A 27,256-nucleotide genomic window follows, 5' to 3' on the forward strand; every position below is an offset into this window, starting at 1 on the left:
CCAGGTCAGAGGAACAGCTTTGGAGCCCTGTGTTCCCTCCCCATCTGACTGATCCCAGTGTCCACCGGTGGGGTCACAAGTCTGACAGCTCAGCTACAGCTCGGAAGCTCTAATGTGTGAGAGAGCCAGGGAGGGGCTGCCAGAAGTGAGAATTGCTGCAGTAAGAGGTGTGAGTCCCTCCACAGGAAGGTCACATCTCATTTTAGGAAGGGACAGGCACATTTTCAAAGAGCCACTGACAGAAGGCAACTGAGATACTATTTTTAGAAAAAATAATTACTCAGGTGTAGGGAAAACCAAACCTCCAAAGCATCACTACCCCAACTCACAGAGGGAATACTATTTGCCAGTGGTCCCAGCAGGTTTTGTTTTTCTCAAAGCAAAGAAAAAGGCATTTTTAAATGAATTACTACCCTGGAAGATGCACAAGCCAAAGGGGAGACATTGACATAAAGAAGTCTGCAGACTGTTGGGCACAAGACCCTAACAGTGCAGCCTAGGGAAGGGACTAGTGCAGGCACAGTCCCCACAACAGCACACACACTCTGTGAAAAGCTGTGAGAGAACACACAGAATCCTACAGACATTTACAGGCTCCTGTAGCAAGGTGAGACTAAGTGAGACCAAGTGTTCCAACCCCAACACCTCAGGTTTCACTCTAGCTTTACACTACAATAGTGACAGAAGAGAAACTTGTCTGCAATTTACACATACACTTTCTGGTGTGGTAATTTATGATGTTGTTTTATCTATTAACTTCTGTAAAGCACCTCAGTGTCCTTCAGAAAGCCTTAGGAAAGGGCCTGAAATCAGGAGTCCATCAGCTTGAAATGAAGAACTTCAAGGCAGAGTATTCTGTTTAATCCCAGCTGTGAGCACCTTGCAGTATGGGCCCTACAGTTTATTTGGGTTAAAGTATTTCTTCATTTTTTAATTTAAAAGCAAAAAAGCAGCAAAGGTACCCAGTATAAAAATACAGTAATGCTCAAAACAGAGGAAGGGAAGCACATTTCAGCTGCTACCTCTATCACCTGCCAGCTGTGGAAGTTCTGACTTGGAAAGACGTGTCAGATCATTCCTCCCATCTTCCCATCACTATGGGACTGGCTAGTCTTAAATTACTAAGAAATTAGGTTATTGTGACAATATACACAAACACCCACCACTGAGCTTCAGCACTCAAGTGACTCATATTTCTATTTTTAGGAGAAGACACAAGGAAGAAGTGAACATTTCCTCTCACCTACTCTTCGCTGAGCAGCCAAAGAATTAACTTCATTTCAATGCTTTCTGAAGGCCCTGCACACTACCTACACCTCAGAAGTCATCATTCATAGCAGCTCTCATTCAAGAGCTCCAGGAGCCTGCAAACAAAAGCCAAAGCTGTTTTTTCTTCAAGTTTTTTGTTTTTATTCAGTTGGCTGGCCAGGGTAGGGAGGATGGGACTTGGAATACTGTCAGCTCAGACTCCCAAGACAAATTCCTTACCTAGCTTTGGAAGTGACATTACTCAGAAAGTGCTTATCTTGCCTTCACTGCTACAGAATGTAAGTACACCTTTGCAACAAAGAACAAGTTTTACACACTAAAAGTATGCTCTAAAAGCATTCTGTAGTAAGAGAAACTTATCTTCTTACACAGTTCTCCTTATAACCCAGCCTCATCACAGGCCAAGCGCCAAACATCGCCACTTCCTCGCAGATCCCTGCAGATTTGGAACGAAGCTCATCCTTACAAATCTGTTTATCCTTCTCTGTTGCAAAGACAAGATGGAAACAAGGGCAGACTTGCTGAAAAACAACTGTTCTATTGGTTTTGAGTGGACAGGACAGCATGAAGAGAGCTACCAAGAAGCTCACGTCACTAACAGCTCGATATACCGACAGAGCATCACCAGAGATGTCAGACAAGAACCAACAGAACAATCCATGTTTACATACGACTTCAAAAGCAGCAGCAACAGGTATATGAACTAGTGTCTACAATGACAGGAGCTGCAAGACTCTCTTAGGCAATGGTATTACTGGTTAGGACAAAAGGATGTTACAAAATAGTGACCTATTCCTTATTCCACAATACTGACACTTGCTCACAAGACCAGGGCTATTTTTACACTGCAAACGCCAGACAAGGCACACGCACACCATCTCCCAGAAAAGGCCTTCCCTTTTCCAACAAGGAAAGGAAAATAAACCAGGGAATAACCAGCTCTGAAGCTTCTCAGTGCTCCGTGTCCCCCTCTACTTGCCTGCCAAGGAGCAGTACTTATAACCACCGCGTTTAGAATACGAATCAGGCAAAAGAAAGAGAAATTACCACATTCATCTCGAATGCAAAGTACTCACACTGAGGCAGCGCCGCTTTGTGCGTTACCTTTTGGGTAAGGCGGGTTCGAAAGAACACCCCTTTGAGCACGGGACTTAAGGCAGGCTGAGCAGCTGCACGAGGGAGACCAGCCAATTTTAAGCAGCTCAACTCGCAGCCCGCACCACATCCCCATCGGAGAGGCGGACGCGTTTCAAGGCGCTCGCTACACGCGCCTGTTCCTCCTCCTCTGCCCCCGCTCCGACCGACCAGCTCTCCCCGAAGCGCCAGAGCTGGAGCCCGAGGAGAGCGGCTGGAGCCCCTGCCAACGCAGCCTCCCTGCCTGCCTGAGGAAGGGGCTACAGCCACCGCAGCGACCGGACCCCGGGCGTCCTGTCAGCGCAGCGGGGCAGGGAAGGGAGACACGACCGGGGACAGCGCGCCCGGCCCGCCCGCCGCCTCACGAGGGACGGGTCCGCAGGCCCCGGGGGCCCGCCCGCCCTCCCGCACCCGAGGCCGCCCGCGCCGCGTCCCGGTTCCTCGCCGCGCCAGGCCCGCAGCCGGCGCCGTGCTCCCCTCACCGGCTCCAGGCGGTTCCCTCCGCCGGGCTCCCAACCGCGAGCCGCCATCCCTCCACCGGCACAAACCGGCTGCCCAGGGCAGGGCCCTGGGGAGAAGAGAAGAGCCCCCGCCTAACTCCGCGCCGTACCCGGGCTGCGGGCCGGGCGGGGCCCGCTCCCTTCACTGCACCGCGCCCCGCAGCTCGCCCCTCCACCCCCCCGCCCCAGCCCGGCCTGGCCTCGCCATCTCACCGTGGTCCTGGTTGAAGCCGGCGTAGAGCAGCCCGTTGCCGTGCGGGTTGGCCGGGAGCAGGTTCATGGCTCCTGCCCGTTCGCGTTCCCCTGACGCGCTTTACACCATGGCGGCGGCGCCCTCCCGCCCGCCACAGCCCCGCCGCGGGAGCCCGCGGGATCCCGCCCGAGCCGAGCCGAGCCGCGGCGGACAGGCCGGCGGCTGCTTCCGACCCTGCCAGGCAGCGCCGCCGAACGCGGAAACTACCCACCCGCCAGGGCGAGGAGCGCCGAGCAATCGAGTGGTGCCGAGCCACGCCCCGGCGGGGGCATGGCGGAGGGACAGGGGCGGGACGGGGATCGGCTCTGCGGCGCGGGGACGGGTTTTCTCAGGGGGCTTGAGGGGGCGGCAGGCTCGGGGGTGGCGCAGAGTCCCCCTGCGGGGAGGGGGCCTGGGCTGCAGGAGGAAGGCGGGCGAATAGCATTACCCTTTCGGATCCTGCATGGGCCGGGCAGGCCCGTGAGGTGTCGCCTTCTCCTCCTCCCAGGGGAGCCCCCCGCGGCAGCGCCGGGGGAATCACCCCGGGCTGCTGACCTCGCTGGGGTGGGTGAGGCAGGCCTGGTAAAGCCGGTGCTTTCCCCCGGTGCGAGGCCGGGGCAGCACCCGCTCCCCTCCCAGGTGTGAGGCGCCCTTGAGCAACAAGAAGCTCTCAGAGCGAGGCCAGGCTGCCTGTTGGGCGGGAAAGAACGACGATAAAACCAGATCAAATATGGTACGAGAGGGAATCCCCTAACTAGCCCGACAAGAACCCACAAAACCACCCTGAAAATGTGGAATGTGTCAAGACCAAAGGCCACGAGAACCTGACCCGAATCCAATAGCAAATTCACTTCAGGCCCGATAACAGAGCAGCCAGCCCGCTGAGGCCCTCCGGCCCTGAGGTACTTCATGGCCAATTATCTGACAGCCCATCCCAGTGACAGCTATTCCCTGTCCTTCACACACACGCCCTTCCTTTTCTGTGCCTTCCACCTCAATGGCTTTGTGTTGTGTTTTGAGATTTGTGACCTGCTCTTCTGTCACGCAGATGCCTGTTTGGCAATGGCTGCAGCTTTGCAGAGCGATATACACACAGGTGCAAGACAACCACGCTGCTTCTTTACAAGATTTTGTCTCCTGAGGCAGTCAGGAGCCACTGTACTTGAAATAACAAGCACTTCTTCAGTTAATCTTGTCTTCTTTCCAGCTACAGGCTCAGGCTTTGCTAACTCTACTGGGGATTGCTGCAGGTATTACCAGGAGAGAGGAGTACTGCTGCCTTTATACAGCTGACAGGAAGAATATCGAATCTGACCTTGAGGGGGTGCTCACCCCAGCCAGCCATTCTTACTGCAGATCACGTACAGAAACATGACCTGGTGATCGAAGAGGCCGAGGTTGTAAGAAACAAGCTGCAAACAGTACAGCAGTGGGCAAGGAGGATAACTGTCCTGCACATTGCTGCAGGGCAGACATAACCAGATCACTCCCCCAGTACAGATGCTTGAGTCAGGTATAATCTCTTCCAGGCACAGGCTGTGATGTACAGTTTCTTAGGCCGTGGAGAAGCAATTTCTGCAGCGTAAGAGCTTTGTGCTGCTGCCTGCAGCCTGTCTTCAGGTCCCTCTGTGCAGGCAGAGCAGCAGCTGGAGAGTGCTTATCATCAGGGGAGCTGTCCCGCAGGATGCCTCCCACAGTGCTCCCACGGGCCATGTAGTCTGTAGAAGGCTTGTTCCCTTTAACTAGGGATGCAGAGATGGGCCAGGCCCTGGCCTAAAGGGTATTTTACTGGTTTGAATTGTCTCTGTGGCTGTCTATACTTATTCAGAAGAAAAATCATTGTTTCCTAACTTGATAGTATCTCACAACAGCAAAGACACCTAGAAGAAACTGGGATAAAGTTCTTGATCACCTTAAAGGAGTATTGTTGCTGGGGAGAACAAGTCATACAATTCATTCACAAACTTAAAGAAGACTCAGTGTATTATTAATTCTTCCATATTTAGGTTAATCTTGAAGACATGTATAGAAAGCATTACATGATGCTTTTAGGGTGATTTCACATTCTTGGTGACTAGCTCATATATTCTTCAAATTCCTCTACTGGAAGATAAAGACAACCTCGCCCAGTTAAAATGAAGGCATCATAGGATTTCTTTTCCAGAAACATTTATTTATTTTTTAAATAGTGTTCTTTCCTTATAAAGCAGCTCTTCAAGTCATGTTCCATTTACCACAGTGTCTTTGGCATTTTCCTCCGAGGACTTTCTGGTAGAGTGGTATAAAATGTAATTTATTTATATATATATTTTTTACAGAAAAATAAGTATTTAAGCCACAAATTAATTCCCCAAAGTATTAAATAACATACCAAAAACTTTTATCAAATATATTACATACACTAATGGGACAAAACCTTGTTGTGTATGTGCATAATAATTATATACATTTTTAGCTTAGTTAAGTTAGTGCTTCAAAGTTATCAAGGAAGCTTTACAAAAGAATCCAAATGCACAGTTGCAGTATTACTAGAATTTGTCACACTACTGGTAGAATTTAACAATGTATACAATACATTGAGTTAAAAAAACCTCTGCCCAAATGTGCAAACCACTGACTCGTTCTCATGTTTTTTGAAGTGTGCGAAAAGACAGGATTTTCTGTAATTACACAGTCAGTCACTTTCCAGATTTCATGGAATCAAGAACCCAACAGAATGATAATCATCCCCTATATGAAAACACACCTACGAGTAAAAACAATGGCATCATGCACATCAGCAACTCAACTGCAGTATGAAAACCCAACAGCAAAACGTCACATCCTTTCAGGTGCACCGAACATGTCACTCACTCTAAAGCAGCATTACTGTCATGAACAAGCTCTACAACAAGACTCACTGTTGTCCATGTAGTGTGAGCCACACACAGACCCAGCTCAACCATTAAACAAGGAATCCTTGGGTTCAACGCTTCACATGTGAGGATTCCATCCAGGTTCCTTCTCCCACAGAGAGCTTAAGAAATTTTACAGCTGTTTCTTGCACAGTTTTTTGGGGGGCTCTGTGGTGGACGGATAATTTTAGCTTTCTTTAAGCTGTTCCTTTTATTCGTGTTGCTGGATGTGAGGGAGTATGAGCGTCCATGCATCATCCTGGCATTAAGGCCATTTGCCATGGAGAAGGATTTGAGGTGGCTTCGTAAGGCAACAGGGAGAGGAAGCTTGTCAACAAGATGCACAGGGGTACAGGAAACTATGGCACGGCAACAAAGGTCCTGCAGGCTCAGGACTTAGAAACAGACACAAAGCTTGTGTTAGAATCGCCACCTGGTAGTAGCATACCCAGCACTCTGCATGCACTCTGCACTTCCAGGATGAAGTCTCATTCCTCCTCTCACACTCTTTCCCACATACACATGATCTGAAAAAGTATCTGCGGCTTGAGCTTCCTATTTATGCCTTAATACTTTGATGATACAGCACTTCAGTTTTAGAGAAGATACATTACTCACTACAAAAGCAGGAACTGCAGGCTGTGCCTGCAGACACGTATTCTGTTTAGAAAGCAAATTGTACAGGATTCCTGATTCTTCTGTTTTGATGTTTTTGCATGAGTGTTAAAGTTTCTGAAAATTATTTTACATTAATGAACCATAAACCTTAGCTAGGACTAAATGTACATGTTTTCAGCATACATTGCTTACCCTTGTTTGGCCTCCAGAGCCTGTCCATTCCATGTCTCATCAATACTATTCTTGCTAGCTCAGTAAAGGACTCTGTAATATTGAAATTACAAAGTGGACTGACTTCAAAAAAAGTCATGCCCAGCCTCTCAGCATAGGCTTGTGCTTGTTCAGTGGACACTTGGCGCTTGAAGGCTAAGTGAAGGCGATTTCCAACCAGGATTTTTGGTACACCAGGAGCATGCTGAGCAAAGAGAAGAAATAAAAAGTAATAGCTTGGCTTCCATTTTCCCCTTCCCTTGATTAAAACAAACAAATGCTTTTTCAAGATTTAAAAGACTAAGTGGCAGGTTGGACCAGATGATCGCTAGAGGTCCCTTCCAGCTTAAATTATTCTGTGATTCTCTGATCTAAAAACATCTCTTCCTTGGAGAAGACAGACTTGCACAGATGATGTGGCAGATCTATAGCAAGAGTGGGACTACAATTTGAAATCTTTGCCCTCCATATGCTTCCCATCAACACCTTTAAAGAAATCAGACACTTGAGCTGATCTGTTTCCAACTTCCTAGAACTGCAAACATAGAAAGAAAATGGTAAATTTGGCATCTTGGTTAACTCTGTAGTAAGCACTGCCTGCAAATGCCAGTGAAAACAGGCAGAACTATCATAAGCAGTTGGTCTTATTCATCCGTTACAGACCAGTGACACTCTGGAACTTACCTCATCTATTTCTTTTATCCATCGATCAATTCCATCAAAGGACCAACGATTTGTAATATCATACACTAGAATCACTCCCTGTATTAAATAAATAAATAAACACTGAGTTTAACAGAGGCATAGCAGAGAACGCTACCTGTAAATTCTCCTGTTCTGAAATACACTTGTAAGATGCTGAGCAGCTTCTCAGTGGAGCAGAACCTCAGCATCCCGTAATACCAAGCCCCGTCTCCCTGTGAAGATTACAGGTCAGCTAAGGGGCAGAAACCTTGTCTTTGTTTTGGGCTCTAAGGTACTGGTAAATATTTATTTTCATAGAAGACAGATTTGGTTGATCATAGACACATCACAAATCACTCACAGCACATAAACATTTTGGGTCACAGTTGGTAGCTTGGAGATTGTATAGAGCATTGGCTCTGTACAAATCTGGAACGGAACAGATGCGACTCCTCAGCACAGTACATGTCAGGATTTACAGCAAGACATCAAAGCAGGAAGCTATAGTGACTTTTAGTGGGTCTCTTTTTTCAAGTAATTTCCTTTCATTCCATTTCATCACATTTTAGACTATGTTTGTATTAGTCACATTACTCTTGACAGTTTTATGTTACCAATTTCTCTTACTTGGCACAGAGTTTTAAGAAGTATTGGTACAGCTTTTACATGATCAAAGTAAGGCAAAATACTGAAGTCACTGAGGTAAGAGAAGATAGAAGAATATGTATCACTGTATTTACATAGAATCCCAGACTGGTCTGGGTTGGAAGGGACCCCAAGGATCACAGAGCTCCAACCCCCTGCCACAGGCAGGGCCACCAACCTCCAGGCCTGGAGCTACACAAGGTTGCCCAGGGCCCCATCCAACCTGGCCTTGAACACCACCAGGGATGGGGCACCCACCCCTTCTCTGGGCAACCTGTTCCAGCCCCTCACCACTCTTATTTTACCCTGATTCAACTTTGATCTCATGGATTTCCCCTCTCCAAAAGAAGATCCTGACCTTTTTTGTTACTTCCCATGTTCCATGTTATCTTCAGCCTATTAGTGAGTCAGCATGCAATCTCCAGGTGAGCTACAGAACCCATCACGGTGGTTTGCCTGCTGCTTTCATCCATCCAACCATTACTCATCACTGAGAAACTTGTACTTTGCTTACCTGAGCACCTCTTGAATAAGACCGAAATATGGTGCAGAATCTCCCTTGCCCTGATGTATCCCTAGACAAAATAAACAATATATATTTTGAGAAGGAGTAGGCAAAGAGTTCAGCTGGATTAACTCATCTGTGCTGGCAGCTATCACCTTTTCTTCCATCAGCCCTGCAGTAGCAGTCATTAACAGGTAAGAGCTCTTCTTGCTCTCAGCAGTTTTTCCCCACTGGTGTTCTGCCCTTTCCTCTACATTTCTCAGATTTCTCAGGGTAAGAGGACAAGAACTTCAAACTTTACTCTTGTGATTGCCCTTGGAAAACAAAGGCTGTTAAGTGTACATGTGCCACTAGACTTTGCATTCAGTTCAGCTCAAAGAAAGATTCTGTTTTCACAGCAGAAGTGGGAGGAAACAATGGTTATCACCAAGGAAATTAATGGAAAAACAGTAACTTCTTGATTACAGCAACAATACTTCATCATGTGCCTGGTATGATGGAGGCATCCCTACAGAGTTATAGCACAGGCAGCATGGATTTTGAGAAATACATGCTGCAAAAAAAAGTAAAATCACAGCATAAAGTGAATGGAAGCAAAATCAAATTTATAGTGAAAGACATGATAAGAAGCGAAATCCCATAAAGAGCTTTTGAGGTAAACTACAGATCTTTAGATGCAAGGCCCATGTTTCTGTATCTGGTCAATTGTAGAAGCACAAAAATCTGTTATTTTAAGGAAAAATAAGTTACTTTACAGGAAAAATATCTGTTGTAAAATAATTTTATTTGCTCTCAACATATTTTTGTAAAGATAAATGACACCAGATTGCATGTCAATGAAACTATATGAGCAATAATGCCACCTTTTATTGTTTGCTTTAATGCTGTGCTTATTCAGTCAACCATTACTACTGGGATGTTGCTATACAATCACTGTATGCTTTCTAAGGTACTTTCCTGGTTCTCATCACCAGTATATTTTATTGTCTTTGAAGGCACTTGTAATCTTTTGTGCCTTTCTCCTGTTTCTATTGTGCATCTCTCACGTAGGGAAACTGTCGGGTCCCTCATTTTACATGAAAGGGATGCAAAATGGAGGTAAAGAGAAAGCATGACTTACTCAAAGGGCTGTCTGCCTAGCTCACTCATCTCAGTTCACTCAGTACTTATGAAGCATAGGGGAGAACTCCTGCCCGGGAGGAGTTCTGAAATATAAATTAGGAGGAAAGGTAGAACACACACTTACCAGAGCTGCAGCTTGATCCGTCGGCCATCCAGCAGAATCGTTGTAGTTTTATAATCTATACCTGCAGGGAAGAGAGTCGTGCAAACCTTAGTGCAATGTGCAGGTGTACAGTACACACACAGGTAGAGATTTCAAAGAAGGTGACCTTAAAAAACAAAAGGTATTGGCCATTAGTACTCTCTGATGTCTGTATGGATATGTACCTGTTCATGTCAAGTTACACAAAGACCTTTCATACTACTTCAACTTGGTCCACTCTGAACAGATGTCTCAGGCTAATAACTGATCTGGTTTATTGATTATCATGACTGTCTGTCTATCTATCTGTCTATCTATCCATCCATCCATCCTTAAAGAGGTTTCTCTCTTTTCAACAACAGAAGGTAGAACGAGGTTTTTGCCTTTTCTCTCATACATCCACTGCAGGCTAAACACTGCCCTCTTCCTCTATTCCCTAGCTTTACTGCCTTTATTATTTCTTCCTTCTTTATCATCTCTGACTCACAGACAGCTCTTATATCAGCTACACGTGTTCCCCTTATATAAAAGCAGCAGATGGTGCAAGAAGTGGCTTTGCTTTTGCCTTCCCGCCTTTCCCATTCCCTCTGACAACGAGACATACGCAGTTAGTGCCCAGCAGATCAGGGCAGGTTGCACTTGTTCCCTCCTGTAACACACCCAGACCTTGTAGTTAAGCTACAGCATTTCTTTTAGATGAGCTGAAAAAGTACTGCAAACTGTGTAAAACCAAGCTAACATCCAGCATTACTGTTTTCTCCAGCAAAATCTGTGTGTTAGCTTCAATTAGATTAGGGAAAACTAAGCAGCAGCAGTTGTGTAGCTGCAGCTGACCCTTGAAAATATCCACCACCACGCTAGGGTCAGTGACTTTGAACACTGTGCTTCAGTACTGCGACCACAAGTTGCATAACTAGAAGCATTAAAAGAAAGAGAGGCTTTTATTTTATTAAATATTGTTTTAGAAGTGTGCATTGAGCATTCAGGCTGTGCAGCCAAGCAACACAGTTTCACTGGTAAATGCATTTTCCTCATGTTTTCTTTGCTGTGTCACAGTTAACTTCTTGAACTGAAGATTTCTTCGTAGAGTCCTCCAAACAAAAGCATCAAAAAGCATGGAAACTAGCTCTGGAAAATGTATTGAAATGCAGTGAGACTTGTAGCTTGAGGGAGATGCTTTATTTCCAGAGCATAAGCAAACCAAGGGGTGAGAAAAGCACCCTGACATGGAAAAACAAATGCACACAAGAGTGTGCCCTATATCAGGAGTACAGGGATGACAGAGCTGAAGATGATCCTGTAAGTGTAAAATTATGGGGGGGCATCAACATCCAGAACAAAAAAGTTTTTATAAGTAAATAATAATTTAATAAATAAATAAATTATCTATATAAATACATATTTTAATATATTTTTTATATATATATATATTTAAAAAACCCCTGTCTCTCTCTTTCTCTCTCTCTGTTTGCATTGGTAACACCAAACAAAGACCTGTCTCCCCTGCAAGCCTGGCTCTGGGAGACACTTACCATGCAGCAGCTTTCCTCTCTTTGCCTAAAAACATGTTTTGTCACCAAGTTAACAAAATAGACTTCCTGTTGCTCCTGTAAGTAGACTATTGTTAAGTGCTGCTACCAGTTGTCACGAAGAGGCTCTTAGAGCAGTCACTGATAGTTATCTCTGGTTGTGTAAAGGAAGATAGGTTTAAAACCCTCTGGCATAAATAAGCACAGCAAAGGAAGCCTTACCCACCTCCTTTTCCTCATGGAAAGGAGTTTGTCCAACTAGGTCTGGAACTAGGAGCAGGGACAGCACTAATAGGCATTTCAAGCTCTTAGCACACTGTGTGAATCGAAGCATCTTCTGCCATTCATTTGGAAAGACACACACCAGTTCTGTGAGGCTTATTTTCATTTATCAGCCAAAGGTTGCCAGTTCTCCATCAGTGTTAGGAAACAGTGAAATCTACAAACTACAAGTTAAAATAAAAAATTAACCCCCCAAAAAAGCCTATAGATAAAGGCTTGGCACAGTGACCAGACCAGGGCACTGAAATTGTTTCTGCATTGAAAAAACAAGTTTCATCACTTCAGAAATTCTTGAAAACATAAACCACGCAGAACAAACGCTGAACAACACATTGTAACTCATTCCAGCATCCTGTGCTACTGCTGGTATTTCCTGCAGGGTGAAATACCTCCCCTAGTTTATCTAAAGTTAATGAAGAGGCTCAGCCCATGTTTAGCAAACACTGCTGCATCCCACAGAGCGCACGCACATCCATCACTGTTAAAAGGCATATCAGGCACGGAAAATGAGCACTGCAGAGCTGGAGGATACACAGCTGAATAAACCTGGCAGTGCTTTGCACCACAGAAGATCAACTACTGCATGTGGCTCATCTTTAGCCACACACATAAACAAAAAGGAGTACTATTTTGCATTATGACATGCAGAAGTGTGGAAAATACCCTATCACCAGCTGCTGTTTCTGAAAGCATCTGAGGTGTTTCTCCAAGAGAGATGGATTCAGAAACTTCCTTATTCTTCAGCTGTGATGCAGATATAGCAGCAGTTGATAATACAACCCGAACATCTCTGCAATTAGCATTTACCATTGATTAAGAATCAAAACAAAAAGCCTTTTGCCATGAATCATCAGGAACAGCATGAAACCGTAACAATGAGACCAACAGATGTGGATTGTGCTGTTGTAGAAATCAAATGTCCTTACAGAACATTATTCACTCATTTAGTAAGACAGAATAGCTTTGTTTGGAAATGCAACTAAAAACGTATCCCTGTACAAGAGAGGGTAGAAAGAGGCTGCTAAATCAATAAAATTCAGCTGCAAAGTGAACCAAACCTCCCTGTGCTTAATACTTTCACATGGATGTTTTTATAAAAAGATATTTACCTAAAGCCACAAATTGAAACGAACCTGAAACAATCCACTGTCCTTGCTGAAAGGTTTGGATTTCTTAATTTTCATGATTTGTAATAGGTTAGGGTTTTTTTTTTTATTAATTTATTTCCCAAACACAAAATTAACAGATATATAGAGAAAAAAAGAAATCTTATCAAAGTGAGGAATGTAGTGACTCCCCACTAACGCATTCAGCTGCTTGGTCAGGGCTGCAGTAAGTGGGAAGGCATCCTCTCTGCATCAACTGCTTCACAGCCATTGCCACACCACCAACCCCACTGCATCCATGACCACACTGATTATTTTAAGGCTTCCAGTCAATTTCTGGTTCTCTTGAAGCTTACAGCAGCGTATCAAAGTTTCTAGCTTCTGTGACAGGTCTCTTTAGGGCAGAATCCTTCAGTTGCTCATTTTCTGTTCCACCAAAGGCAACATTATTTACAACAAAAATATTTTTTCTTAGGTTTAATCATGGGGAGTTAATGATGTAGAGTGTGAGTAACAGCCAGTTGTTTCACTCTGCAGCACTGAGAAAACAGGCTGACTCATCTGAAGGGAATCTGTAGCAAGGGGCTACCGACCAACCATTGGTTGTATCTTGGCAACGTGACACAGGCAAAGTCCAGATTTGTCCATCAAAGTTTTCCATGGGAATTGGATGTTAGCCTAATATTTTAATGGTTAGAACTTGTTCTGCACTTGATTTGGATCTGTATTTCAACTTTACTAAGTTATAGGAGAATGGAGAAAGAAAACCAGGAAGAACCAAAGAACTTTAAGGCCAGATTCTCCAGAGCTGTGTTTTACCCATTCAGCACAAAGATTTTAGTCAGTGGCACATTTGTCTTAAAAATGCTCCTAAAACCAACCCTTTTTATACCTGAGAAAGGACAGAAATAGGTGACTCTTCATCTCTGCACCTGGTGCCCTATTACATTTTAGCTCATAAATACCACAAGAACTGGTTTCATTGCTCTTACTTACTCCTCTTGATGTGTCCTTTCTTTAACGTTTAAGGCAGAATTGTTCCTTGTAGATCACTGGTGTGAAACTCACACCTTGCACATTTCATTAAAACAGTACACTACTTCAAAGTGATAATAAATCATAATTGGTAATAGCAAACCCCACCAACTCCCTGCCTCCATGGCCTGATGGCCTTCCAGAGATTTCAGTATTAAACACCTTCCCCAGCAATCATTCACTCCAGCAGGTTGTCCAAATTACCCGTTCAATAATCGTGCTCTCACACACACACTAACATCTCCTTCCCACTGCCTGTTTCCATGCCAAAAATTAAGCATCTAAAATTAAAAAAAGAAGTAGAAATTCAATGAGATTCTGGGCTTTTGTCTAACCAAGCTCATTGAAAATATCCTTCAGGTTCAAAGACTGTTGACTACACTTCAAAACCACAGTTTTATCTTTCAGAGAGTGCTTAAACCCATTTCCTCACGGGCATGATGAGAATTCAATGATCCCATCATTCCCCACTTAAGGTTTCCTCAGCTATAGAGCTTTTCATATACACATTCAAGTGAAGGTCTAACATCTCTCTTCAGAACACACTTCTAACTTTTTTGAATATATTTGTCAAGTGACACAACTTCCAGTTCCATTTACTGTGTCAAGCCCATAGTGTGGTTTCAATTAAAGATTCAGCTAAGCTTTAAAAACTACGCCCTGAGCTTTCAACATCAGGCTGCAAAGATAGAAACCCTGTGCAATAAAACTGGACTGTATCTCTTGATATGGAAGCACAAAGGTCAGGTTATGTGACAGTCATATTTGCCTTCTGCTTGCCATTTCAGAGTAATCATCATTTTCCAAATTCCAGTCTTCTCCATCACACTTAATTACTGCACTAAAAGCCATCTGTTTGAAAAGCACAGATTGCCTATTCCCACTGAAATACAGACACTAAAATTTTAGATCTACATTGTATCCTTCACCTCATTAACCAAGCCATAAATGATAATTATAAGGTCTCACAGATAATTCATTCATTTCAACAATGGGATGATTTCCCCATTTTTCCACAGAAGCTGTTTGTACCTGAAAGCTCAGCTTTATAGCTGATTTTGGTTATGGTCACAGACACCAGTATCTCAATCTGTCCTTCAGTACACCTGTTTTCCTTTAAGTGTTTAAAGGAATTAAGATTAAAATAACTCTATCCTTAAAGGAAAAAAAAATCCCCAAACAAACCTCTTTGTCACTATGCAAAGCTTCTGTGTAATTGTGAAAAGTCTCAGGGCACCAGGTTAAAAATCTGGAGATCTCAGACCACTTCTAGTCGGCTCTAGTCCAGACTTGTTGGCCTTAGAACCAACACAAATGGTAGGGGAGTAAGAAGTTTGACACAACTTTATGGCATAACTCCAATACTCATCTGAAAACGAAGTTAACAACTGAAACTCCAAAACTTACATAAGCCTCAAAAATTCATTAGTCAGACCCCTAATTTACATAAGCTGTAACTGAGTAAGTTGCTGTTCATCCTCTTACTGTCAGCATTAATAAATAAACAAGCCAGAACTTTGCATATTAAATTCACACCCTCCCCAAAAAGGACATGCAAACAGTTTAAGTATTTTCTCTCTCTCTTTCATCATGCCTTAGCTTGCAGTATTTCTGCTAAGATGGTTAAATAAAAACTAAACATTCAAGCCAGACAACAGTTTGGAAAGAAAACTATTTGACATCATCTAATAATCAACTTTCAACCAAAACTAATGAACAATCTATTTTCATTGATTTTAAGAGGAAAAGAAATAAAGACCCTGAGATAATATTTCATTTTCCTCTCACTTGTCAACAATATAATAGCTTCTTTACAACCCAATACTTTAGAAATTTATTCTACTAGAGAATTCTCTATAGTGTTCTCATCTCCCAAGTCAGGAAGAAACAGCAATTCTGCACTTGTGTTCATCATTTCCTTTCTTCCAGCCCAAAATAAAAGGATATCAGAGGCATAGGGTAAGCTTGTCACTCCAGTGTTTACTACAACTTGCAGCTAACATCCTCAGATGAAAGCTGCTATATATAAACATGTTATTGTTTATAAATAGCAGCACTGCAGGAAAAAGGAATGCTATTTTTAGCATTACTAAGGAAAAAAGTTCTTCCTTTATTTCAGCGTGTTTGATCAGTATGTTTGAATTAAGTTGGGAAGAGATCAGGCTCATGAGGTGTTGCTTCCTCACCCCTTGTTTCCACCAAGGTGAAAGAACCCAGTGAAACAAGGAGCCTGAGGTGATCAGTGATCCCAGCACGTGGTCAGGCTGAGACCAGTGACCCCCCAAAAAGTGGAATAAGTTTTATGAGTGGATTGCCCAACATTTTCAGTTCTGGTGGGTATCTGTATAGTGTAATACTTCTTTCTCATAAAGTGTAATAGTGGGGGTCAAATCATCCTGCTGCAGAAGGAAAAGGCCACAGGGCAGGTAGATTTTTCTTTTTTCCCAAATTCTACAGACCCAGAAAGAAGTGGGATGCAGGCAAACAGAACCTGCCCTCACATACATCTTCAACACTAGGTTTGAAATACAGCCAGGATCTGGAAGGGAGAATAACTTCAAACCTCCCATAAAAATATTAAGAACAGATGCAACATTTCACATTTTACAGCATTTTCCAAAAGAGAACAATGACCTTTTATGTCCTGACACCTCATTAGCAGTAAACCAGCTCAAAAATACTTGGCATGAGAAGAATTGCAAGAACCTCCAGCCACTGTTACTCTGAACTATAGGCCTACCAGCTCACTGAGAACAGTTGCAAACCTCTCCAAAACTCCCCTATGCTTTAGATCAAGTCTCAAAGTTGATAAGCACTTGCAGTTAAGCAGATCAATATATTGTGACAATTAGAATAATAAAAATTGTTTCATAGAATCCCAGATTGGTCTGGGTTGGAAGGGACCCCAAGGGTCACAGAGCTCCAACCCCCTGCCACAGGCAGGGACACCAACCTCCAGGCCTGGAGCTACACAAGGTTGCCCAGGGCCCCATCCAACCTGGCCTTGAACACCCCCAGGGATGGGGCACCCACCCCCTCTCTGGGCAGCCTGTTCCAGCCCCTTCACCACTCTCTCTGTAAAAACCTTTCCCCACATGGGTTCTTGGACTCTAGAATCTTTCTTTTCCAAGACTTAACTAAAAGGAACTGTGTTTTGTCTGAACTGAAGAAGAAAAGAAGTTTAGAGGTTATGAACTTGTTCAAAATCCCATTTATCATGCTTCTAGCTTATAAAGTACGTGTTCAAGTTAAACCACAACCTGCTAATTCAGAAGTGGTTTGGAAAGTCAAGTTTCACTTTACAGAGACTTCACTGAGTGTATTTACCAAAGCAAACAGACAGAAAGCTTAGAAGAACAGAGTCCTGGCTGCTTGAGATCACACACTGTGAATAGGAATTGCTAAAACAATTAGGAAATAAATATGTTTCCAGATATCTATGTTAAAGATTTTGTACCACAAGTCTCTCCTCACACTGACTCAATCATTCCACTGAACAACACATCAGCTACGTGAGCCTCTTTTCCTCAGCCCAGTCTTGAGAGAGTATTAAACAGGCTGCCAGACCTGCTGGGTCCCTTCTGGGTTTTCCAGCTGGCAGTTTCACATTTCATGCTCTTAAATACCCCATTTTAAGCCACTGCATAAAGTCAGCTTGCAAACAAAGTATAAGGGCACAGGGCGTACATTAAGGCATTGATGTCCCTAAAATTCTGAATGGGTGAGTTATCTGGATTTGAAACCTATGGATTAAAATCCCCTCTCCTTCCTTCCTTCCTTCCTTTTAAACTGTGGGGTCTTTTACTAGTTCCTGTTTCATCCAAATATATATAATGGCTCATATATATATAATCAATCTCTATAAAAATGGGCAGATTAAACATAAACTCCCCAAATACTGAAGGAGCTGCCATAAGTGTATATTCTTGCAGAGTACATAAGCATTCTTTGCTATTTCAGCTCTGCTGATGGGGGCTTATGAGGAAACCTGTGTTAATAAGGTCAGGGTAGGGCTCTGTGCACCAAGGCACAGCCCAGAGGAAAAATGAGAGCAGTGGCAGGAGTGTAACAGTGAGTTACAACTGCCAAGGTTCCCTCACCATACAGAATATAAAACCTGAACCATGAGCCTGGACACACCATATAGCAAAGATACTGTGGTTATTAAACACAAGTGACTGGGCTGCACATGAACGTGTGGAAGATCACCTGCAATTCATCCAGGGCAAGGTGTCACTCTTGGACTGCAGCTCCCCTTTAAACCTTGTCACACATTCAGTCTCCTTGACATTTAAATCTGCACACACATGGGGCTTGAACTAGCCATATATTAAGAATAATTGGAAATGTTCAATAAGTAGGTTATCATCTTCTGCTCCAAGAATGAAAATATTTTTACAAGACCCTTTTCTCCAGTTTTGCACCCTGGAGCACACTTAAAGAACAGGCACCTTTTTAACACACACAGTTAAAGCAGGTATTTGTGGCATTTGGAGTTTGTTATTTGAACATGAATCCAAGACCCAAAAATAAGTTATTGGAGGAAATTCGGGACAGTTTGGTTTTTGCATCAGTCAACATCTTATTTTAGAGCAGGTTTTGGGGTGCTCATAGCAACCCAGCAATGTCTCTACCCTAATCAGAACTGAGTGTTTCAAAGGAAGACATGGAATCTCTCTCACCCTGGTATAAAAGTAACACATAGCAAAAAGGTTTCTTTATATAAATTAGGGAAACATCCATAGAAAGTTATAATTATCAAAAACCAATACACACAGTATCCATTTTCACAAATGAAGTAGCTGTAAAAAACTCTGCAGGCTGGAAGGCACACGAGGGAAGCAGACCTCAGATCACAGCCAGGCTTGCATGTTCTTCCTAAATGGGATCTCTGTTACCATTTTTAACAGTGCTAGGCTAAATGAGCTCAAGACAACACTCCTTATGTTCCTAACTTAGAAGTAAGTCACTCTTTGAACCAGATGGAAATCTCCATTCCAGAAATTCTCATCATAGCTACTCCACCTCTGCATATTAAACTACCAGGTTCTACTTTAAAATCCAACATGACACACAATTTTAATGTCCAGGGTAACTCTGGAGTAACACAGCCCTGGCTCTTCTACCTTCCTCACGTTCACCAGCTATTGCTTAGTCACCTCCATCTTCTGACATCACTTGTTGATTTCACACCCTGTTTTCATGTCAGCACCCTTCAATGGCAAATCCCACACACCACAGAAAAATAGCAAAGCTGTCATACTGGCTTCCAGCTTAGCACAAGACTACATCTCATGAACAATAAATAGCTTTTCCTGCTTCTGACAACAAGCATGATTCCAAAATATTTATTCTTCACTGCTTATGTGCCTACAGAACAGTGAAAAAATACTGACTGGACAGAAGCATCCTGGATGCATGTATGGGGGTTTGTCCTGCCAGGTCCTACCTGTCCTTCCCCTGTTTGGAGAAGAGCTCCTCTTCTGTCCTTGGGAGGATTCTCACCTTGCCTTGAGCACAGTTCAGCCAATCTGAACATTTCATGAATCAGATGTGTTCTGCTTCCTTAGAGAGGTATAATAACATCTAGGGTTCTAAAATCCCATGCCTCCTGTAAAGGATCACTGATCAGATCCCATCTCAGCTGAACACACCACCTACCCTCTTTTACCAGTAAGCAGTAACAGTCTAATTAACATATCAAACAAGAATGTAATTATACCAGAAGCAGGTATGTACTACATGAAAGCCTGAGGCAGCTGTTCTTAGCACACTTTGTCACTTGGCACAGCTCCTTATTGATGACACTTTCTCTTTTCTGCTTATCCTCCCCAGCTCCAAGAGCTGGTATGTGACATTCTACAGACTGCTGGATAGAGTCATGTTAGTTCTGAACCTTTAAGCCCCCTCCATTCCTGGGCATCTTAACTTTGTAGTAAGTAGCTTCCCATGGATTTGAGTAACAATTCAGATACATGACTGGTTGTGAACACTAATGTTTTTTCAGACTTGCCCTAAGTCACAGTCAATACTGACATAATTCTGTCTTGCCTTTAGGAAAAAGTGGACATTAGATATACATTGTATGTCAATAAATGTTTGATCTGTGTCATGGTTTTGGCTGGGACAGTTAGCTTTCTTCCTAGTAGCTGGTACAGTGCTGTGTGTGGGATTTAGGATGAGAATAATGTTGATAACACACTAATACTTCAGTTGTTGCCAAGCAGTCAAGGACTTCTCAGCTTCTCACACTGCCCTGCCAACGAGGAGATGGGGGGGTGCCCAAGAAGCCAGGAGGTGACACAGCCAGGGCAGCTGACCCCAGGGGATATTTCATACCATATGACATCATGTTCCATGTATAACTGGGGGCTGGCAGGGAGGCAGTGTGGCTCCAGAACTCAGTATCGGCTCCAGGTGGTAAGCAATTGTGCTGTGTATCACTTGTTTGGTATATTCTTTTATCATTAGCATCTTCCTTTTCTGTCCTGTTAAACTCCCTTTGCATCAACTCACAGGTTTTACCTTTTTCCTCTTCAATTCTCCCTCCCCATCCAACTGCATGAGGGGGTTGTGTGGCTGTGTTGGATGCTGGATGGGTTAAACCACAGGGATCTGTAACAACAGCTTCACTTCCCTTCCCTGATGAACTTGTAGCTCTGACTGGGGTATTTGATACTTAGCTTGCCCAGTGCACATTCCATATTACAACATGTGAAGACATAAAAGAAAGGAAACACTGTTTGTACAGGTGTGTTCCTCTGGATCAACAGATGTGGATAAAAAAAGCATAGCAAGCTCAACCCAAACTTGTTTGGTGCATTACATTTTAGATGATTCTTAAATAAAACCAGCATATAAACACTAGCCTAAGCCAAGTAACTTGTGTAAATATTGCATTAGTTTCATATTTCAGTCTCATATTAAAGCTCAGAAGAGCTGAATAAAATGGGATACAAATAAAACTTCTGAAGTTAGCCAATTTCTATTCATAATCCCATTTTCCATTCTTGTTTAGCCCCCAGAACAAAACCAAATGTACAGCAATATGTAAATGTAATTTAACAAACATACTGGCTCAAACTTAATCCTGCACAGGCAAACACAATTTTGGTCAGGCCAAAGCAGCTTAAAAGGACTCAATTACCTTGAAGTCTGACCACTTTTCAAAATAACCTGGACTTTGTCTTTCATGTTGAGCACTTGTCTGGGAGCCTCACGGTAATTTTGTTTTCACAGTCACTTTCCCAATCCCTCCTATCTATGGAAAAATAGAGGGGGAAGGGTGGGAAGGGGTGTGTGTATGAGTAGCCCAAGGGGACCTGAGACAGTACATCGTGCTGTTGAATGCATGAAGAAGACAGAGATGAAAGGAAGCTATTGCTGCAGCCTCTTGCCACAACAATCTAGAGTATTACTTGTAGCAATAGCAGATATCAAATTCAGACAAGTGTGTGCAGGTTGGTTTCAGCCAGGGATCTGACAAGCATCCGTCTGATGTTAAAATTTCAAGGCTTCTTCATTCTGAAACTGCAATACAATAATGTGCCTAGCCAAAATTTAGGTGGTTGCTTTGTTTGGTCTTTTTTTTGGTGGCTGTGAATAGGCTTTGTTAAGAAACATAAAGGCAAGTCACTGGAAAAGAACAAGGTAAACAGATACCTGGTTCAAATACACACATGCACACACGGTTCCTGATTTTTCCCCATCCAATATGGCTGGGTGAGGAGAGAGCTAGGAAGAGGAATAATTTAATGGGTTTCAAAACCTCCCCACTGTAAGATGACCTAGCTTCTGACCTTCATGCAATTGTAAGACTGGAGTACTTTTTGTCCAGGAGATGGATGTGAGTGTGTGCCACCTGCACTTCTAAGCAGTATGAAAAGAAAAAAACATTAATACATTAAACTGAAGAAAAATGGGTGAGTAGAAGAAAGTGTGTGATGAAGTAAAACTAGCTGTATTAAAGGTTTGAGGAAACACATGAAAACCCATATGCTGTGAGGCAGGCCTGGGATTTCTAGTGCTCTGTTAAATCAAGCAAGGTGAATATTTCCTCCTGTTCCCTTGTTTTACTTAGGCCCATTCACTCAAGCTTTACACCAGCTTCACACCAAAGAATGGCTTTGACCTGTGTATTATCAGGAAGAGACACCTTGAGCTGTAAGTTTGTCTGTGGGGATGTGAACAGCCGACAACTACCCCATCCAGATGATCCAGCTCTCCCCATTAAGGTCTGTTTGAGGCTGGGACTTCCACACTCCAGGCCTGTGTTCTAACCACTTCACGATCCAGACAGCCACTTATTAACACCCACAACCACTACAACACCAGGATCTCTTCAAGCATTCAGATGAGACAACCAATACCCCAGCGAAGCTGCCGGTCAAAGGACAGACAGAATTTATGGGAAGACAAACAACTGTGATATGAACTCAAGAGTGATGTGAGAAGGCAGAGAGATGAGAAAGGATGAGAAGCAATTTGTCAGTTTAAACCTGATGTTCCTGCAAGAAAAGGAGTACACAGGTTTGAACAATAATTCCATTCAGTCCCTGTGTCAAGCAATCACACTGCAAGCATATGTTAGGAGGAAAGCAAAACCAGAACCCAGCTGAATAGAAGTCTGTTAGGGCTAAACATCAAAATATTTGTCTACCTAGTGACAGCACATCTAGGGTATTCTGTTCAGTGCAGAAGCAATTATCTTTCTGAATTTATTCTGATGAGAACCTACCAATGCTTAAAAGCAAAGTTTCTTCAGCTCATTTTTGGGCAGTTTTTCTTACCATGTTAGAGGCAAAGTGTATCCAATCTATAGTAATTTCAGTTTTGAGCAAGATGTGGGAGAAGCATGAAGGCAAGTTACCCAGACAACTAACCTTACTGCCTAGCTGCCCATCTCCAGGATAACTGCTAAGTTATGTCTATGCAACATGCTCACCAATGCATCCTCCATGGCAGTCCTTACTTTGTTATGCTAATAAAGCTCCTTCTCTTCGTCTCTCCAACCCAGAGCCCTTTAGTCATTAAGAAAAATTCAGAGATGAAGGTATTATATTCCTTAATAGCTGAACTATGCCAAATGCTTTCAAACCACAGCTTGTAGACCAGCAACAGCTTGCAAGGACTTGACACAGTGCTGGCTTTCCTTCCCATCTCCAGATTTCATATCATTTTTGTGTACTGACAAAAAATAGCAAGACATATGACTGCTGTATTTCCCTGGGAATGAGAAAGATGGAAGATTTATTTCCGAATAGTTAAGAAAGTGCCTGTGAAGAATTAATTTGTGGTTCATACAAGTTTGCATCCATAGAGTTGACATGAGACAGGTATGCAGCTGTACACAGAACCTTCAGGAACATGATGGGAAAAAAACCCAACAAGCTCCACAACAAGTGTTTTGTCATTTCAAAGCTTGGCTCCTGTCAAAATGTGCCACATGTACATCATACCACTAGACTTTCTCTTTCCAATTCAGAGACATAGCTGGCTTGGTGAAAGTGGTTCCTCCTAGCAGTTAAGTGAGGACTTGAAAATAGTGAAGAAGTCAGTGTTTATCAAGCTTTTTAATCAAGTTAAATTAGAAAGTGATTCATAATACCAACAGGATGTTTAGCTCTATCTCTCTGCATCTCTATTTTCACAGTCCCTGAGCCTGCAGAGATTCCTCACAGCTGCGTCCTACGCAGCCACACTCAAATGATGTAGGAAAGGCTGAGGGATACAGGCAGAGAAGGGATATTGGACACAGACAACCACAGAAACTGGGCAGCCTACAGGCAATGTTCAAAAGTATTTCAAGTTTAATGCATTCAAGATCATAATAAATTGAAGAGTGATAAAATAATTTTTATAGACTTTCACAGTTCAAACCCTTCCTCAAGTGAGACCAGACAGCACGACTGTGTAAACACTGAGGCTCAGCACGTACAACAATTCTTAATTATGGCACTAGAAGCATAAAATTAAAATTCAGATTATATTCCTTCCATATTTTACTACCATGCCATCTGTTACGTCTGCCCTCCTCTCCTAACTCACATTCCTCTCTGCAGACATCTTTTTGAGGCTAAACTTCCAGTCTCTCTGAAACAGTGACTTCGGTGTAGCAGCGTTTGTGAGGTCCTGAATTGCTGTATTTGCCTAACCTGGTACAGTTCAGAAGATAAGATGCCCCAGGTGAAGAGTTTACAGACCATAACATTTACCAATTTGCATGTGTACATTTTGAAGTTGGTAGGAGGGATGAAGAATTTCCAGGCTGCGTGGTAAGTGCTTGCAAAATAATTAAGAAGAGTACTTGTACTTCTTGGCTGTCAAGAAATCAATGAACAGAGTAATAGTGTTGGCCACACAATTTAAATATTTTTAAAGAGCAAAACCACAAGCATCACAAGGCTTTCCTGCTAAAGTGTGAAGTAAGACTGATGAGCTCAGGAGCTGGTTAAACATTCTCTCTCAGTTATGTCAAGATACATGGAGACTGAAGGGCTCTTAGAGGATTTATGAACTAGATCATGTGCACAGAACAGAGCCAGACCAGCACACGATCCCCAAGATTTCGGTCCCTTTTCCCCAGCCACCTGAAAGCACGAAGAATACAGCAACATCCCAAGGAGCAGTTTAACAAAACTATTCAGCAAACATCTTCAAATGTACGTTGATGCCTTCAAGGTACAGTCTGACTCATGAACAGTGGTACAGAGAACGCTCCTCTCTCCCTCCCTCCAGTTCTTCACGATGAATCAGTACTATAAACTCAACATAATAACAGATCAGTGGAAAGCCTCCCAGTGAATTAACTAGTCACACTTACACAGGCACTGTGCAATTTGACAAGATAATTTGCTTTTTAATATGCCACATCATAGATTTGCATAAGGGAAAAAAAGAAAAGTGAAACTAGATTGTGTTCTAGGCAAGCGAGATTGGGGGAGTGAAGAGAGGAGAATGGGAAGGAAGGAAGAAAGGAAGGAAAGTAGAAATCCTCTTTCCCCCCTGAGCCGTTAGCTTGGTTTTAAATCAGTCTGCAATGTTCACAACTCCCTATTCTGTGAACAGAATATATCTGGCATGGGATGAGGCTCTTCAGTCTTGCCCTTTAAAAAGCTTAAGGAAAACAACAGTACAAACATGAACCTTGATCTTAAAGGGCTACTCTTCCCATATTAAGAACATGACAGTGGAAAAAAAAAAGGGAGAAAGACAAAGATCTCCCTTTCTGCTTCCAGTGACAGCAGCTTCACAGCAAATACCTTTGCTGTTTAACAAAGATCCTTTCCTAGAAAAAGCATTTTTAGTAGTATTTCCCTTTAATTAACGTTGAGAATGGAAAAAAAAAACCTGTTTAGGAAGATAATTCCTCTTACTTTTATCAATACAGTCTGTGGATTAAGGCATTTCCTTTAAACTTGAGCTGCTAGATAGGTTTGCATATGCGATCACCTGAGGATTTGAAACCCTGGTAACAATTCCACCTCCTTTCTGAACACCTCAAGTTCAGCGTGTCTTTGCCCGGACCCTTCCCTGGTACTACGTGGGAGCTCCGTAAATCAAGCAGAACCTGCAGAGGCAGCTGTTCCCACCTATCGATCTGGCCGTTTCGCAGCCCGCGAAGCAGACAGCACTGCCCGGCGGCCCTGCCACGGGTCTGGATCTGCAGAACCCGGCGGTGGGAGACGGGGAGCGGCGGCAGCCGGACGCGCTGCCGAGGGGACGCGGCTTACCCATGTGGTATCCGTAGGGCGACTCGGTGGCTCCGTCCTGCAGGCTGGCCAGGATCTCCCCCTTGCCCACGTCGCTGTCCCCCACCAGCAGGAATTTCAGCAGGAAATCGTAGGCTTTCGCCGGGCTTCCCACGTGGCTCATCCTCCTCGTCGCTCCCCCCCCCCACGGCCTCCGCGACGGATCAGCTCCCGCGGCCCATCCCGGGGCCCGGGGGGGCCAGGTCACCGCGGCGGGCAGCGGCGCGGGCAGGCAGCGGCATGCCCGGCGCTCGCGGGGGAGCGGCGCGAGGCGGCGGCGCGGTCCCGTCAGGACAGCGGGGGCAGCGCCCGCCGCGCCATCCCGCGCGGCGGCCGGAGCTGGGAGGCTCCCGGGCCGCGCCTCCTGCGACGAGGAGAGGCGGCGGTGTCAGCGGCGGGGGGACGGCGGCAGCGCGCGTCGTGTCGCGACAGAACGCAGGCGACCGACCGTCTCTTCCGACGGCGGGCCCGACGCTCTCCCCGCGGGGCGCTGAGCGCTGCCCGGGAACACGAAGGGGCGGTAGGGCGGACACTGTGCGGCGGTCAGGCGCGGGGGCTCTGCCTCGCTCCTCCACCTGCCGCCCCGACCGCGGGCTGCCAGCCCGGCGCCGGGAAGCCCCTCTCACGCCGCCGCTCAGCCTGCCCGCCGCCGCGGCGCTCTGACAGAACAGCGAGCCCCGCCCCCGAACTCCACTATTGGGCGGTTCGTTTCCGCCCCCGCCCTTCTCAGCGTTCATTGGCGCGCCAAAGTGGTAGCCCCGCCCCACCTCCGCTTGTATGAGGGAGCTGCAACGCCCCTTCCCCCGTCTATTGGTGCGCCAAAACGCATTAGCCCCGCCCTCCTCGGCCCCTATTGGGGGAAGGCAAACATCGTCCGCCCCCTTCCTCGTGTTCCCAGCGGGACACAGCAGCTCAGTTGCTAGGGCGCTCCGAAGCGGCCATTGGTTCTTTCTCCCATCAATCATTCTTAGCTACACCTCCCCGCCGGAGCGGCGCAGGTTGCCTGGAGCGGAGCAGCGCGACCGCGGGTTCGAGCCTCAGCCGCTCCGGCAGGGACGGAACCCTGTCGCCACCACTGCTGCGGACTCCTCCCCCAGGTCTGCGATAACCGCGTTGTATCAGAGAGACAAACGGCACTGGGATTTAGGTAGGGGGGTGGAGAAATGGTGGGGAGAAGCCTGTTCAAGATAATAGCAGTTCCGGTGTAGGGCACCTGTCTGGCCTTTGCACTGGCCCCAAGCAGGGAACTGCACAAGCGGCAGGGCTGCCCCAGGCGCAGCTGTGGCCCTCAGCTGTCACTCACTCTGCACACCTCAGTCTTCATTCTAGGATATGCACAGCCGGAACAGACATGTTCTTTTCTCATCATACCCACCCCAGCGTTGGCTGGCTCTGCCTCTCACTCCCTGTGTTCCAGTAGCACCGCGTTTGTACACAACAGGGATGAGACTCGGCTGAGACGTCAGCAAAGCTCAGGTTTCCTGCCAGTCCGTCATTCAGCCTGACGAACGTCAACCCAAGTGCCTACCCACCCCTTACCAATACTGCAAAACGTATGCTACAATGAAGCACGCAGGGAGCTGAGGGAAAGGGCTCATT

At 44.7% G+C, this 27,256-nt stretch overlaps 1 protein-coding gene across 1 annotated transcript; it reads right to left on the reverse strand.

Moving 5' to 3' along the window:
- Positions 1–5,118: 5,118 nt before the first annotated feature.
- Positions 5,119–26,269, reverse strand: RAB40B (RAB40B, member RAS oncogene family). The gene is made up of 6 exons (XM_084273457.1): positions 25,640–26,269; positions 9,938–9,998; positions 8,701–8,761; positions 7,542–7,619; positions 6,840–7,062; positions 5,119–6,424 (listed from the first exon to the last, which is right to left on the reverse strand). Exons 1-6 carry the CDS (start codon positions 25,779–25,781, stop codon positions 6,153–6,155), a joined length of 837 nt encoding a protein of 278 aa, XP_084129583.1. The 5' UTR covers positions 25,782–26,269; the 3' UTR covers positions 5,119–6,152.
- Between the last annotated feature and the right edge of the window lie 987 nt (positions 26,270–27,256).

The sequence above is a fragment of the Gallinula chloropus genome (genome assembly GCF_964237585.1).
Source record: "Gallinula chloropus genome assembly, chromosome: 20".
NCBI classification, from domain to species: Eukaryota; Metazoa; Chordata; class Aves; order Gruiformes; family Rallidae; genus Gallinula; species Gallinula chloropus.

What these genes read in the sequence shown, in the direction of transcription:
- RAB40B (XM_084273457.1), bottom strand. Translation starts at nt 25,781, where the DNA reads ATGAGCCACGTGGGAAGCCCGGCGAAAGCCTACGATTTCCTGCTGAAA. An exon ending in GCCCTACGGATACCACATGG is followed by an intron (nt 9,999 to 25,639) that starts GTAAGCCGCGTC and finishes TCTTCCCTGCAG; the next exon opens with GTATAGATTATAAAACTACA. An exon ending in CTTATTCAAGAGGTGCTCAG is followed by an intron (nt 7,620 to 8,700) that starts GTAAGCAAAGTA and finishes TATTTAATACAG; the next exon opens with GGAGTGATTCTAGTGTATGA.